Genomic DNA, 16758 nt, shown 5'->3' with positions numbered 1-16758 from the left:
AATTAATCTCAGTGCTCATGAATAATTTATCATACAAAAGATGAACCAACCACATGCATTGATTTAAAAATGCACTTCACTCAATACAAATTCTCCTCCCACTAGTAATGCTAATTGCTAACATATTTATATTGAAAACATATGAAGTATTTAATATTATCTTAATTAGTTGTTATGAATGTATCTTGTGTAATTTCTAAAATCTTAAGAAGTTATATTCTTTATTCAAACACAAACAGATTATGGAAGTTCAAAGTACAACACCAAAAGATTTACTTATGCGACAAAACTTCAAGCTAAATTGTGATACTTTGGGTTTTCCCGCATGATTTCAATTTTATGTTATGTGAATATAATGACTGAAATTTTATGATATGATTGTTGTTTGAATATGTATATGTGTAAGTATATGCATATATATAATTTGTGAGACAAAATGTGTGTGCAGCCGCACACTCCACCTCCACTCACACACCAATGAAGTGGATGTTAGTAGTCTAGAAAGAGATCCCGCTAGCGACTCGAAATGTGGAAATATCTGGTTAATATAAGGAAGCAAGTAAGACTAGCTTACATACCATTATGAGTGTATCAAATAAAGCTTGAAGAGTATAAGCCTAGAGGTCCAAAGAACAATCTTCGTAGATTTAAATATGCTTGGTTTGATATGTTCCCTAATTGGTTAGAGTGTTCTCCAACGAAACACAAGGCTTATTGTTTCCTTTGCTATGTATACAATGATAAACCGAATGAGAGACACGGTCATAGTGTGTTTACTAGTGAAGGATTTGACAATTGGAAAAAAAAGTTAATGATCGGGATAATTGTCCATTGTTCAAATCATAAAAACGCTTTTCTATTCTATAAGAACTTGTTGAATCAAGAAGCACACGGGTAGAACTATAATTCTTCATCCAGCTCAACAGGGTACCCACCTTCCTCTCCTTTTTAATGTTTTGGTGTCTTTGTTCAGTTGTTCGTTAAACAATGTTTACTTTTTATTGTTTGAGAACGTTTTTTATTGATATTAATGTTTGACCCGACCCGATCCGACTTGAATCGAATCACCGACGTCCGACCTGAACATATCACCTCGAAACAAAGCGATATAATTTTTTTTAGGTCCAATGACTTCCGACCCCAGTGGAAATTTTCAAGCTTCGCCACTGGTTTCATTGTAAATCTTTTTCTTGAATAAAAGTCACAAACTTCCATTTGGTCAAAATTCCTTTGTTGTGCACAAACCTTTGGAACTCATTATTCGGATGTTTGGGGACCGGGGCAAACCTCCATTAACGGGTTCAAGTATTATGTCATATTTGTTGATTTTTTCTCCAAGTATGTTTGGTTATATCCCATGAAATGCAAATCCATGTTTCTACACTTTTGCCCCAATTTAAATCTCTCGTTGAACGATTCTTCAAGACCCCTCTCGTGTCCCTATTTACAGACAGTGGCGGTGAATACATCGGTCTTAAACCATATCTCACCTCAAACGGAATCTCTCATTATACCACTCCACCCCATACACCCGAACAAAATGGCGTTGCCGAAAGGCGTCACCGTCATGTTGTTGAAACGGGCCTTGCCCTTCTACACTATGCTAACCTTCCTCAAAAATTTGGTCACATGCTTTCCAAATAGCTACCTACCTCATAAATAGCCTTCCTACTCCCATACTTAACAACCAAACCATGTGTGACATGTTGTTCGGGAAACCACCTGACTACACGAAACTCAAACCATTCGGGTGCCTTTGTTTCCCATGGTTGCGCCTGTATACTACCTCTAAGCTACAACATCGCTCCCATTCGTGCATTTTTCAAGACATGTCGAATTCATCCCACACATCTTTCCTGCCCACCCCACTGAACACCCATAATTAAATCCAGTTCAAACCTACTCTTTTCCCATTCCTACTTACAACCACTCATCAACACCACCACCTACTGATCCCACACCCAATAACCCATCTCCTCTTACTCCATACCCACCGCCTATATCGTTTAGTCCTGTTTCATCAGGATCACCTCATAACAACAATCCTGCATCTTCTGTTTCTTCCAGCCCTCCCAATAGCCCACCTACGGCCCAACCCCATTCCCCTCACCACTCGCATCCTCCTTCTACACCACCATCCACATCACCATCCTCACCTCCTCCTACCACTGACCAACCTCACTCTGTCTCGCACCTTCAATCTCCGCCGATCTCATCATCCACCGAAACATCTCCCACCGCTACTCCACACTCCAACGAAACTCCCAGCACCACTCCTCCACCTGCCAAACGACAACCTAACCCAACCCAACCCAACCTAATAATAAATACTTCAACTCAAACTTCATAAACTCCACCACACTACATCCTTTACCCTAAACACTTGAACCCACAACTCATATCCAAGCTATGAAGGATTCCTAATGGCGACGCGTCATGGATCTTGAGTTCAATGCTCTCCTTCAAAATCACACATAGCAGCTTGTACCGCGTACCGACCAACATGTCATTGGCTGCACATGGATCTTTCGCATCAAGCGAAAGGCCGACGGCACTATCGGCAAATACAAAGCCCGTCTCGTGGCAAAGGGCATCCATCGACAATTTGGCAAGGACTATTTTGACACCTTTAGTCCGGTGACAAAACCTGTTACCATAAGAACCATTTTATCCATTGCCCTTTCTAAATGGTAGCCCTTACGGAAACTCGACGTCAATAATACGTTTCTCCATGGTACCTAACATGAGGACGTCTTCATGGTTCAACCACCTGGTTTTGCTCATTCGGAGTTTCTAAACCACATTTTCAACCTTCGAAAATCTCTCTATGGTCTTAAACAAGGCCCGCGTGCATGATACAACGAACTTACCTCATTCTTGCTTCACTTTAGCTTTCAAAAATCCTTATCGGATCCATCTCTCTTTGTCTATCATAACCATGGTGTCACATGCTATCTACTCGTCTATGTAGATGACATTATCATTACCGGTAGCGACAACAATCTTCTGGAAACCTTCATTAGCTCTCTTGGTCGAAAATTCTCCATCAAGGACCTTGGTCCTCTTTATCACTTTTTAGGCATTGAGGCTATTCCTACACCTCAAGGTCTCTTTTTCTCACAACATCGACATATTCACGACATTCTTACCGCCTTCAAAATGGATGGCTCTAGGGATGTTCTCACTCCGATGAGTGTATCCGACCCTCTTTTACCAGTGACTCCACTCCTTCCGTTGATCCCACCCCATATCGTAAACTCATTGGCTCTCTACAATACTTATCCTTTACACGACCACACATCTCCTTTGTGGTCAACAAACTTTCACAATTCATGCACTCACCTAGACAATCTCATTGGCAACCCTCAAACCGGTTCTACGCTATTTGAAAGGAACGGTACACTACAGGTTATATTTGCATTGTGACTCCCCTCTAACACTTCGTGCCTTTTTTGACTTGGATTGGGGAGGAGTCAATGATAGGGGCAGTCTACTACGGCGTACATTATATACCTTGGCTCTAACATAATATCTTGGCGCTCCTCTCGTCAAAAGACAGTCTCTCGGTCCACCACTGAGGCTGAATACAAAGTTGTTGCCAATGCGGCTGAAAAAATTGCTTGGGTACAAAACCTTCTTCAAGAACTTCAAGAACTTGGAATCCAGACGATAGGCACTCCATAACTGTTCTGCGACCATACAGGTGCAACATACTTATGCGCCAATCCGGTATATCATTCTAGGATGAAACATGTTGCCTTGGACTACCATTTTGTTAGAGAACAACTCAATGCTAGCAAGCTACAAATGCTAGCAAGCTACAAATGCCTCACATTAGCTCCAAAGATCAACTTGTCGATGTTCTCACTAAGCCACTACAGCAGACACCTTTTATCTCCATTCGATCCAAGATTGGAGTCTTCAACGGATCCTCCATTTTGCGGGGGCGTGTTAACAATGAATATGTTAACAATAAATAATTAACATTTTATATTATTGTATTTATTTCACATATTGTTATATTAGGTAGTTATTTACCATAATTATAGGTCAATAGGTTGTTGTAACTGTAGCTTAATCCGCTCCACAATTGGTGCTTGTATCTTGTATATATTCCCTGAAGGTTAATGTGAAATTAAGTTCTTTTGTCCATCCAATTCTAAATCAATATTGTTTAGGATCGGATCAACAGATGAAGCTGGGGTCGTTCACATGTGGAATAAGGGATAAAGATGCATAGCATAAGGTGATAAATATGGAAGTATCATATTATAATTCCTTAGTCCAAGTGGGTTAGTTATGTAATTTGTTATTAGTTAAGTTTGTATTGTATTTAGATTCATTTGATTGTATAAGGACTAGAAGTGGCAAGATGGAAACTTACCTATATGGATTGCGACTTCTGGCAACAATCTAGAACGTCACCACGATTGAAACTTGGGGAAAAACAACACATCATTCAGGTAGGGACATGACTCTTCACCAAGAGGCACCTCACCAAGAGGCACCGCTTCAACTACAAATAGGATTAGGATTCTCACTTGTATACATTCACAATCATTATTCATTAACAAAAGTTCTAGCTTATGATTATTGTTGATTATCATTGTGTTCAATAAGGATTCTGGGCAACAGTGGTATTAGAGCCAAAGGTTCGAATCGAAGACGCGTTCTCAATTAGCGGAAATTGAAACCCAAATCGTTTCAAGCAAACGTTCTCAATTAGTAAAAATTGATACTCGAATCTGTCAAGCAAGCGTTCTCAAATTAGCGGAATTAGAAGTCTAATCGTTCCGGTTTAGTGATCAAAACACTTGTTCTGGTTCGTTGTTTGTTCTTGTTACGTCAGAAGCGGAAGAAGTGTTCTAGTTGTTCGCTATCAAGGGCATAAACGGAACTGCGAAGAAAAGAAAGAGAAAACATAATCGCACGGAGTGGGTTTGCAAATTACAGTTTCAACGTTCTATTTTTCTAGAATTTATTTAAGTTTATAATTGTTTTGATTCCATTAGAAAGTTAGTGTGAACTTTGGAATCGTAGATTTGGGTTTTAGAAGAAAAAAAGTATTGAAAGTGAAAATTGTTGGGAAAGTAATTGCGACGGATTTAGGAGGAGCTTCTTCGTCAAATGTTGTAGTAATTAAAGAGGGTAGTCCGTTCTCCCAATTTTAGTGTCCTATTTAAAAATCTACAAACCATACGGTATGGGGCAATCTGTATAAGAACCATACTTAAGGCAAACAGATTATGGGATATGATAGAACCCAAGGATAATACGTAACCCGATGAAAAGAAGGATATGACGGTGAATGTGTATCTACTTCAAGCACTACCGGAAGATATGGTAATACAAGTTCCAAGAGTGCAAAAAAAATTGGGATGCACTAAAGACAATACATGCTGGTGCAGATCGAGTGAAGAAAACACGTCTTCGAACACTCAACATAAATTGAGATGTTGAAAATGAAGAAGGATGATACTATCGATTCATTCACCACAAGGCTTAATAGTATTGTCACTAGGGCAAGTGCTTTCGGTTCAATGTTTCATCAATCAACTTTAGTACGGAAACTTGGAAGTTCTGTACTAAGAAGGCTCGTTCAAATCGTTGCAACCATTGAACAATTCACCGATCTAGAAACAATAACCCTAAATGAGAAATCTGGAAGATTGAAAGCCGTTGAAGAAAAGACCAATCCGGTGGATGAAAACCTAGTAGACAATCAAGAGAAACTTTTGTTCACACGACACGACAAGAACTATGGTCGTAGAAGGCATTTTGGAAACCGTGGACAAGGAAGGTTCAATGCATCACAAAGCAAGTGACTTGATGAAAAAATAGATAAGGAGAAAGAGGCGGATGTATCTCGCATGATGGTTCTAGGAACAAGGATGATAGTTATGATATGAGGAATAGAAACCCAAGAGATCAAAACCGTTTCAAGAAAGATACTAGAGAAGTGCAGTGTTATAATTGCCATGAGTTTGGACATTATGCCTTTCAATGCAAGAGAGCAAAACAACCGCAAGAGGAGTCACACTTGGTACAAGAGGACGATTGAAAGCCTTTGAAGAAAAGACCAATCTGGTGGATGAAAACCCGGTAGACAATCAAGAGAAACTTTTGTTTACACGACACAGCGAGAACTATGGTCGTAGAAGGCATTTTGGAAACCGTGGACAAGGAAGGTTCAATGCATCACAAGGCAAGTGACCTGATGAAAAATTAGACAAGAAGAAAGAGGCGGAAGTATCGTGCATGATGGTTCTAGGAATAAGGATGAAGGTTATGATATGAGGAATAGAAACCCTAGAGATCAAAACCGTTTCAAGGAATATATTAGAGAAGTTCAGTGTTATAATTGCCATGAGTTTGGACATTATGCCTTGCAATGCAAGAAAGCAAAACAACCACAAGAGGAGTCACACTTAGTACAAGAGGACGATTGAAAGCCTTTGAAGAAAAGACCAATCTGGTAGATGAAAACCCGATAGACAATCAAGAGAAACTTTTGTTCACACGACACGACAAGAACTATGGCCATAGAAGGCATTTTGGAAACTGTGGACAAGGATGGTTCAATGCATCACAAGGCAAGTGACTTGATGAAAAAATTAGACAAGAAGAAAGAGTCGGAAGTATCTCGCATGATGGTTCTAGGAACAAGGATGAAGGTTATGATACGAGGAATAGAAACCCTAGAGATGAAAACATTTTCAAGAAAGATATTAGATAAGTGCAGTGTTATAATTGCCATGAGTTTGGACATTATGCCTTGCAATGCAAGAAAGCAAAACAACCGCAAGAGGAGTCACACTTGATACAAGAGGATGAGGAACCAATACTCTTGATGGCAACTACAGAAGAACTAGAATAGAGGAATCTAGTCATTGAAAAGAGGATTTTCGAGGTAGAAAGGTTAGAAACTGAAAGTGATTTGAAAAAAAAAATTAGAATCTTGGAAGTTAGAGTTGCTCCATGATTTTGAAGAAAAGAAAACGAGAATTTGAGACTGAGATGAAACACAAAGAAATACGGTTTGAAAGGAAGATGCATGAAAAGGAGAAGTCATTTGCAGACAAAATAAACAAAGAGATTAAAAGGCTTAAGTCAGAAAAAGCATAGTTAGAAAGGGAAAAAAACATGAAGTTCTTGCAAATCATCAAGAAGATAAACAGTGTTGTGTCTGTGTTCAAGAAGAAAAGGGATACAAGAAAAGAAGACTAGAAGCAATTCGTGATTCATTACCCAAAGACAAACCAGTTGTAACCAAAGAAGATGGCATGCAACTTAAAGATGATGATGTTCAAACGTATGAAGACATGAAAGAATTTGCTCATGTTGAAGACAAAGTTCACATTGCAATTGTTGAAGAATCGAATCAAGAAGTCACGCAAGTGACGGGCAGAAAACCAAAGTTTAAAAACAAGGATCTTCTACAACAAGTTCGTGATAAAGATGGAGAAGCACATGATGGCAATCAAGACACGGAGAAAGATCAAGGTGCAAGTAAAGAAGATTCAAAGGAAGATTAAGACTTCATTCCCTTGAAGAATGAACATGCAGAAACATGAATACGTGTAAGGCATAGATTAAGAAATTAGAGGGCAATATTAGATTATAATTCCTTAGTTCATGTAGGTTAGTTATGTAATTAGTTATTAGTTAGGTTTGTATTGCATTTAGATTAGTTAGATTGTAGAAGGACTAGAAGCGGCAAGATGGAAACTCTGTAACCTACCTATATGGATCACGACTTCTGGCAACAATCCAAAACGTCACGACGATTGGACTTGGCAACAAAACAACACATCGATTCAAGAAGAGACACGACTCTTCACCAAGAGGAACCACTTCAACTATAAATAGGATTAGGATTTTCACTTGTATACATTCACAATCATTATTCATTCAGAAATATAAATAAAAGTTCTAGTTTATGATTTTGTTGATTATCATTGTGTTCATCAAGGATTTTGGGCACCAGGAAGTTTAATTAAAGAGGTTTACTTGTTTCTGTTTATCAGGTTAGTTTGATTTTGTTTATTTAATTAAGTTTGACTTGTGTAAGGATTAGTATAAGTTTAATATAAATGGACCATTGGTGATATAATCATATAAATGGTGGGTTAATGTAATGTTCTACGTGTGTCGGGTTATATTAATAAAAGAAAGTCATGAGAGGGTTAGTCTTCAAATCGGTTTTGTTCGTTCTTCGGCAGCCTGGGCCTTTAGCAACTTTATAAAAAAATCTGGCTAATTAAGTTCACTTTCAGCTGAGCATATACCTAAGATGCATGTGTTAGCAAGAACACAACAAATTGCTTCCCTAAGATGCATGTGTTAGCAACAACACAACAAATTGCTTCCCTAAGATGCATGTGTTAGCAACAACACATGTTAGTTGGTGGCTATATAACTTATATTGGTTAATACGTATGATCAACTCACTGATATAGATGTCAACTAATCAACGACCCCTATGAACCTTATATATATGTATTCAAAACACTATGAAAATTAATTGCGTACATTAATATACTTGCCTGTTCTTGTTGAATATTATTAGGTAAGCAGGTTGCTGAAGTGAGAGTTGGAACAGTTGCCGCAGTATGTATGCACATAGTGTAATACTGCAATAAAGTTGTAGGAAAAGATGATAACTCATTTTGTCGATATGTAGTAATATTTTATTGTTATGTGTTTTACATAAAGACCAATGGTTACTTTTGCTGCTTACCCTGTAAAGGATACAAGTAAAACAATCCAGAAGAAAGCACTTGTCCAACTTGATTCCTTGTATACTATCCATATCTGACAAACCAACCAAGAGTACAAGATTGTTAAGGATTTACAAAAATGTAGCTATATATACGTACTTACACCTTATTGACACACTTGTACTTTACAAAAAAGAATGTATATATATTATCGTTATTTGTTAATATATAATACTTGTAGAACGTAGATGTTTATGCTTAACAAAAAAGATTTATCTCAAACACTGGTATATTAGTGAGTGCAGATTGTTTATGGTACAATTGTTCTCATGATCCCTCCCCTTTGCTATAATTAGCATTCTTTCTGTAAAGTTTTGGACTTTTCAGCTATTTCTGTATTTTATAATTAAGTTTTATTGGGTTAACTTTTTATTACAAAAATTGAATTAGACATTTAGACCCATGTTGATAATATAAACCTAGGGTTTGTTACATTATTAGACATTTAGACCCATGTTGATAATATAAACCGAGTTATATTTGTCAGTACTAGCGGGTGGGTATAGCAATGCTTTATGAAAAAACTTGGATTAGAGAAGGAGCACATACCGAAAAAATAACAATGTGAATATACATGTCAGTTTCAGTTGTTATGAAGCACCTGCCAATTATTCTCTCTTTTTATGCCAACATAATACTAAGATATATTCTGTTTTACTTTCTAAAAAGGAAAGAATATTTACGATGAGAAATATTTGGGATACGATGGTGATAACTCAACAATAAGCGTATAAATTAGAGCTCCCAGCTCCAAGCAACTTAATAGTGAAAAGATCACTCTTGTAGCTACAACAGAAGGTCCTCCACTAACATCCCTAAACCAAATGTTAAAATCGAAGTTAGATGTTATAAACTAGTATATTTCCCCACACGGTACGGCGGGTTCAAATGTAAAGTAACTCGGATTTGTACAGTAAAGATCTGAATCGTTAATTTCTAAACAAAAGTTACGTCAAAACGTAGATAAACTGAAGATGTACATAAAAAAAGCACGTAAACGTATTATATATGGCCCGACTTATTTGCGAAAGAAATTTACATCGAACACCAACCTGAACCTATATCGACACATACATAAAAATGAGTAAAAAAATTATGTTTTTAAGTTAAAATTGGTATCATGCGTTGTGGTGGCGTTAAAACGTAAAGTAAGTCGAATTTATAAAGTCTAATGAAAACATATTATATTTGACTCGACTTGTTGTAAAATAAAATTTATACAAAAATGTAGATCAACCGAAAACTTTCAATAAAAAAAAACAAAAAAAAAAACATATTATATCTGAGTCTACCAGTTTTCAAAGAAACGTAATCAATTTAAAGTTATACTGACACACACATAAATATAATTACGTAAAAACTGATTACAAAGTTTTTAGAAAATTGAGGGGTTGCAAGTGTCAATAGTAAATGTTGATGAGTAAAAGGCTAAAATAAACAAAAATTTTAGTACTAAAAGACAAAAAAAAAAAAAAAAAAAAAAACCATAAAAAAATTGACCAATGACAGGCCAGTTGCCATGCAGCAGCATGTCAGTGTTCATCCAACTTGTGTTTTTAGTTATATAGAATATCTTTAACACATGCAAAAATAAGACATCATTGTCATTTAAAATGTAAAAAATTTTACACTCCTAAATATAAATGGATTTTAAGAGCATGATAGAGTGTTCAAAAGGTAAATCCAGTATCTTTGGTCATTTCTTACATTTTTTGACGTCTGGTTAACACAAAATATAATGGATCTTTCACGGATTCTTCGTGTGATAGCTTGTAGAACTGTGTAAGGATGTATCCAAGGCTAACGAGGCTATATATATATATGGTCAGAAAAGTTGAATATAATTAATATGAGTGAAATGAAAACATGATTCTAGATTAATAACATAAAGCTATTAAACAGATAGAAGATTACCTTCCTATAAAATACATGGTGACCATTAAAACAATTGCAATAATCCAATTTGATTCCTTATAGGCAACCCATGCCTAAAAGAATAACGATACAAAATGACATATAGAAGTATATATATAATTATTCAACGATACAAAATGACATATATAAGTATATAATTATTCAACTTTTTATAATTAGCACCAATAATAGATGACTTAATTTGTATATATGAGAGTACTAGAATTGAAACCCACTTTTGTGAAAAAAAAAAAAAAAACCGATTCAAACCCTATGTAACAAACAATTTTTTTTTTATAATAAAAATAGAGCATGTAACATACGTATTTTTTAAGTATTTTGAGAAAAAAAAATGTGGAGTTGATTGTTTTAAATAAACTTATTTGTTACATATGTAAAAAAAACTGTGTCTAGGGTTACACACCTGTTACATAGTAAGTTTTTTTTAACTTTAACAAAAAAAATTCTTCAGCAATTTAAAGTGATATGGAAATCAACATAATTAAAGATGCTTTTATACTTAAAAGTTTTTGATGCTTGAACAATAATCTACAACTAAATACACCTATAGATGCAAGTTATAAAATTTAAATCATCCGTGATAGAGGAGAGACACTATAATACTAGACCTCAAGGTAAGAGTACACGGGGCCGTGCGTTATTTTTTTCACGGAAAGCATTATAACGCGTGATGGAATATTTGTTCCGCCCCCACAAGAAAGTTCAACGCGTTATTTTATCACGGAATCGATTTTTCGTTATTTTTATCACGCGTTATTCTTTTGTTTTGTGAGGGTAGTTGTTGGTTTGGAGGAAATTGTTGGGTGTGGTGGTGAGTGATGACCACCCCCACTAAAAAAAGTTGTGAGTGATAAAAAAAATGGTTGATGACATGGCGGAACTTGATTGGTGCTTGTGAGTGATAGAATTCTATCATTAGTGACCACCCACTCCCCTAATAGGTAGAAATAAACATAATTAATTGAACTGATTGTTGTACAATAAACTCTTAAGTACAAATGGCAAACGAGCAAGAACTATCATACCCCTATAACAACATATGCTGTGAAGTCTGCCACTATTAGTATGAACCACCTGCAACAAATTTAAGAAATTATATTCAGTACAGTTGATCAAAGTTGTTTCTTCTAGATAAAAGGATACCATTAACGATAATTAATTAATATATTCAAGTTCTCTCTCTATATAAGACAATTAAAATACAGTGTAGAGTTCAAATGAGAAGATTAAAAAAAAAATTCAACCAACAAGTATGTTTCATTTTACTTTATTTAATATAAGTATTTAATATTACTATAAGGGTACATTGGAAAAACTACATAGATCATTAATTTGTAGTCTTCCTTTTTAATAGGTAACTACACTAAAATTTGTAACTTATCTTCAAAATGTACATTTTTTCAAAAAAATAAAATAACTTAGAGTGTAGGATAACCTACGAGGCGTATATGATAAATTACGAGTTGCGTATGATAAATTTCAATATGTGTAGGAATAATTCGAAATGTGTAGGATAACTTTTGATGTGTATAGCCAAAAAAATTAATGTGGAAGATGATAGTCTTTATGACTAACAATTAGTCAAATATGATAATAAATGAGATAAGTAAAAAACTTTTTAATATTTTACTATTATACCCTTTATTCTTTTTATTCTCAATTAAAATTTCTTCTTAATTGAAATTCTCCCCTGAAATACATCCTAAAACAAATCATAGACTAATTATTAGATTATAGAAACGTATATGAGAAATTGAGAATAATATTAATTTCATAAAAAAAATTCACAAATATTGAAAAAGTGGATTTGTGAGTCTTGACACAACTAGTTGAAAGCATAATAACGGAACAGTAAGTCCAGATCTAGTCAACTAGATCCGGTCAACTTAGACCTTACGCGTCTAGTCAATGACCTTGCCCTATAGCATTTTAAAGTGAAGGTCATGGGTTTGAGTCTCGTCTGGAGTAAAAATACTCCGGGTTGAAGATTTTATCACAGTGGATCTTTAGACGGTGGATTTCCTCTGAAATGGTGGTGGGACAGGTCACTAGCGCCGTCTACAATCACGGACGTGAGTGGCCTTTTGCCATTGGATTTACCTGGTGGTCAAACTTTGTTGGCCGTTCAAAAGAAAAAAGGAAATTGTACTCATCTAGTTATTATTAGAAAATTAAATGTCAACTAGTTGTATCCAAAGCGACGTGTTGCGCCGAGTAAGGCAATAGGGTGTGGGAAGGGAAAGAGAATCGGGGAGCCCATGTGGCACCTTCCCCTAAGGGGAACACCGCCCCCTCAATCACATTTCGGAGCAATCGGTGAGAATTCTCCAAGCTTGTTTGTTTGAAATCCTTAATGATGATTGGCTGGAGGGGAAAGGGGCAGAGGTACACCCTTGCCTCGCTCCCCCCCCCCCCCCTTATGGGATGAAGGGAAATGTGATGAGGTAGAGTTTATGTGGATGTTAGGGGAAGGGATGGTCCTTTTTGGAAAAAGAGAATAATTAATTACATATTGTTTTACTTTTGTGGGGTTTGGGGCGGGTGTTGGGGCGTGGGTGGACTGAAAACATTCAAGCCATCACCCCCGGTGGGCTTGGGTTTCGGCGTGGCTTAAGAGGCGGGAGTTTAAAGCCGGGCGTGGGGCGGGTCTATCAGTATGACATGACGGGTTCTCGTTGGCCAAACCAAACTAGCCGTTGGCTAACGGCTATGTTAAAAAAATATTTATTTTTTTCACTATAAAACTCACACTTCTATTCCTTTTTTTACCACATTCAACCACAATATACTCCACATCTTCTATAATCATCTCTATTCTCATTCTACAAAACAAAAAATGCATCCTCATAATCGTGGTTATGACCCGAACAACCCGTGGGCATTCCAAGAAAATCCTAGCCCACCACCCAATCGTCCAATGCCTCGTCCATTTTTAATACACTCCTCTATGCCCGATATGGCGGGTTATGCATCGTATCTCGGGAATCGTTTGTATACTAACTTCCCACACACCGACGATTCTATATCTAGCCCGATTCCACAAACGCCTATCAACCTTTCACCAACCTCCATCAACCTTTCCCAAAACGAAACCGTCCCCGAAACTCAACCACCCAACGATGGTCCTTCCGCATCCAAACCCGTCAAAAAGAGAAGTTACAAGAAAAAAAACCGAGGCGGAGAAAGCACTTGAAACCGCCAAACGAAAACAACAAAGATGGGTCGTTAATGAAGAACTTGCATTGGCGAGGGCTTGGCTTCAACAATCTCTACATCCAACTTTAGGTAATTTTAAATATTCTGTAGCCCTTAATATTTATGGTTTTTTATATAACTTTCTAATATATTAAATTTTGTTTTGATTAAAATAGGAAATTCTCAACATAGAAGCCATTTGTGGGAAGCGATTAGTAAAGCATTCCATGAAGAAATGGAAAGGGAGGTTTATCGTGAAAATGATAGTTTATCCTCGAAGTGGACCGAGATAAGCGGTCAACTTACCAAATTTAGTGTTTTTTTTAAATAAAGCAAAGCAAAACCCAAAAAGTGGTGAAACCGAAGCCGACTTTGTGACAAATGCATTGGTTACATTCAAAACAAATGTGGGGAGCGACTTCCGTTTCATTATTGTTGGGAGATTTGTAAGTTCCATCCAAAGTCGGCGAATATCCCCAGTGGTAGCGAAACTAACACATCTTCCAAAAGGTCAAGGACACCCTCGTCACAAGCCCAATCGGATGCACGAGATCAAGAGTTGGAGGACTTTTTGGATGATTCGCCAAACTGGCCTGAATACGGAAGAGATGCCGCAAAAAGGCGCGCTCAAAAATCAAGATCGGGTACGGCATCGCCTTCAGTTGGGAGTTCGGGCTCGCGTAGGGGAGTATACAGCGATCGGTTGGATGACATTGCATACAAGTTAGATACATTCAACGTATTCCAACAACAAATGGCCGAAATTCGGAAGAGCAAAGAAGCTAGGGATGCCCTGAAACAAAGACGAGATGATATGAAATTTCTAGCTCAGCCCATTGATCATCTAGAGGGTGAAGAGTTGGAACTAATGTTGGAGACGAGAGAACAGATAAAGAAAAAATATAAGCGTTAGGAATTTTTTTATGTAATTTTCTTTATTTAAAAAACATTAAAAAATTTAATTTTTTTTTTTTTAAAATATAATACACCCGTTTGGGCTGGCCACGCCCCAAACCTCCGCCCCACCATACCGTCTTCAATGTGGGTCAGCCCAGTGAAGCCCCTCAAGCCATGTGTCAACCCATGCTCCAAAACCCTGTCCCATCACACCCCACGGTCTTATAGATGGATATGACATTTCCAATAAGCTTTTGACAACAAAAGTAAATGTCTTTGTGAATTTATTTTTTATTCAAAGACAAAGTATAAGGTAACAGTGTGCAATATATATATATATATATATATATATATATATATATATATATATATAGTTAGGGTCAAGAGTGAACACTAGTGTAGCTTGCACGTGTGTAGAATTTGATGTTGAATTTGACTAATCCTGGCCATACACGTGTGTAGATCAATGTCCAGAATTTGATGTTGAAATACACTAGTGTATTTTACGATTTGATGATGAGATCCTGGCCATACACGTGTGTAGATAAATGGTCAGGATTTGTTCACTCGCAAATACACTAGTGTTCACTCTAGAACCCCACCCTATATATATATATATATATATATATATATGGGAAGGTTCATTTGAGAAGAAATTTAATGTGAGAAGAAAAAGAAGAAAGGCATAATGGTAAAACATTAAATAGTTTATAACTCCCCCATTAATTATGTTATCTCTAATTAATAAAGCAAAAAACATTTTATCCTACACATTTCAAAATTTATCCTACATGTATCTTACACTTACCGAAAATTACCCTACGCATATCTAGATTTATCAGACACATTTAAGAATTTATCCTACACATACTAAAATTTATCCTACACATGTCGAAAATTGTCCTTCATCCTAAATTATTTTATCTTGAAAAAGAATATTTAAAAGTGAGTTACAATTTTAATTAGTTAGCTAATTAATTACAATTAGAAATTTACCTATATGCCCTTATTAATAACATTAAATACTCATATTAAATGAAGTAAATGGAGCATTTCTATTGGTTTAAAACATATTCTCTTTATTCTTACAAAATTTTTCTTCTCATTTGAACCCTCCACTATATATATATATATAGGGGGCTGCTAGAATGAGAACCACCCCGAGTTGTAAGAACCGCGAGAACTACACCCCACGGAGCGCCGTTCGCCATGATTTTTTTTTTACAAGTAGATGTGTGTATTATAAACACAGCCGTAAAAAATCATGGCGAACGACGCTCCGTGGGGTGTAGTTTTTTACACCACAAGTTTGGTGTTTTTTAATTTTTTTTTTCACCAAACTTGTGGTGTAAAAAACTACACCCCACGGAGCGCCGTTCGCCATGAGTTTTTACGGCTGTGTTTATAATATACACATCTACTTGTAAAAAAAAATCATGGCGAACGGCGCTCCGTGGGGTGTAGTTCTCGCGGTTCTTACAACTCGGGGTGGTTCTCATTCTAGCGGCTCCCTATATATATATATATATATGTGTGTATAGATATGGATGTTAATCAAACAATTATATCCAATATATTTTCTTTTGAAATGAAAAAAGATTAAGAACTAATAATATGTATATACGCCTCAAAAAAACTAAGAAAAGTTTGGCAGCTTTTAACTTTTTAATAATAAGAACCATCTATATGTATGTACCTTTAGTTAATATCAAGAGAACACAAGATCTGGTATGTAAGTTACCTCGAATGTATGTCAAAACAAGAAATTAAGTCACCGAACATGAACAAGTAAACAAACGCAGCTGCCATCACACAATACAATACGATAAACAACGTCTTCACTGAGACTCCAATAGATGCTGCCGCCACCATTTTTGCATGTAAAGTGTGTGGAGAAGCGTTGCCCAACCTTTACAGTTTTTGTTAATAGGATGAATATATAATAGGATCA

At 36.3% G+C, this 16758-nt stretch overlaps 1 protein-coding gene across 1 annotated transcript; it reads right to left on the bottom strand.

The window, feature by feature from the left end:
* Positions 1–8533: 8533 nt before the first annotated feature.
* Positions 8534–16758, bottom strand: LOC110912032. The gene is made up of 8 exons (XM_022156699.2): positions 16549–16758; positions 11741–11789; positions 10695–10768; positions 10488–10589; positions 9464–9595; positions 9330–9381; positions 8741–8814; positions 8534–8633 (listed from the first exon to the last, which is right to left on the bottom strand). Exons 1-8 carry the CDS (start codon positions 16677–16679, stop codon positions 8534–8536), a joined length of 714 nt encoding a protein of 237 aa, XP_022012391.2. The 5' UTR covers positions 16680–16758.

Source organism: Helianthus annuus, chromosome 15 (genome assembly GCF_002127325.2).
Source record: "Helianthus annuus cultivar XRQ/B chromosome 15, HanXRQr2.0-SUNRISE, whole genome shotgun sequence".
Lineage (NCBI taxonomy): Eukaryota > Viridiplantae > Streptophyta > Magnoliopsida > Asterales > Asteraceae > Helianthus > Helianthus annuus.
The sequence above is the reverse complement of the archived record's forward strand: the minus strand, read 5'-3'. Positions and strand labels throughout refer to the sequence as shown.

Bases quoted from the DNA above. Each gene is read 5' to 3' on its own strand.
- LOC110912032 (XM_022156699.2), bottom strand. From the start codon at position 16,679: ATGGTGGCGGCAGCATCTATTGGAGTCTCAGTGAAGACGTTGTTTATC. The intron at 9,382-9,463 runs GTAAATATTCTT...AATAATTGGCAG, and splicing joins TATCCCAAATATTTCTCATC to GTGCTTCATAACAACTGAAA. The intron at 8,815-9,329 runs GTATGTGCTCCT...TTGGTTTGTCAG, and splicing joins TTCACATTGTTATTTTTTCG to ATATGGATAGTATACAAGGA.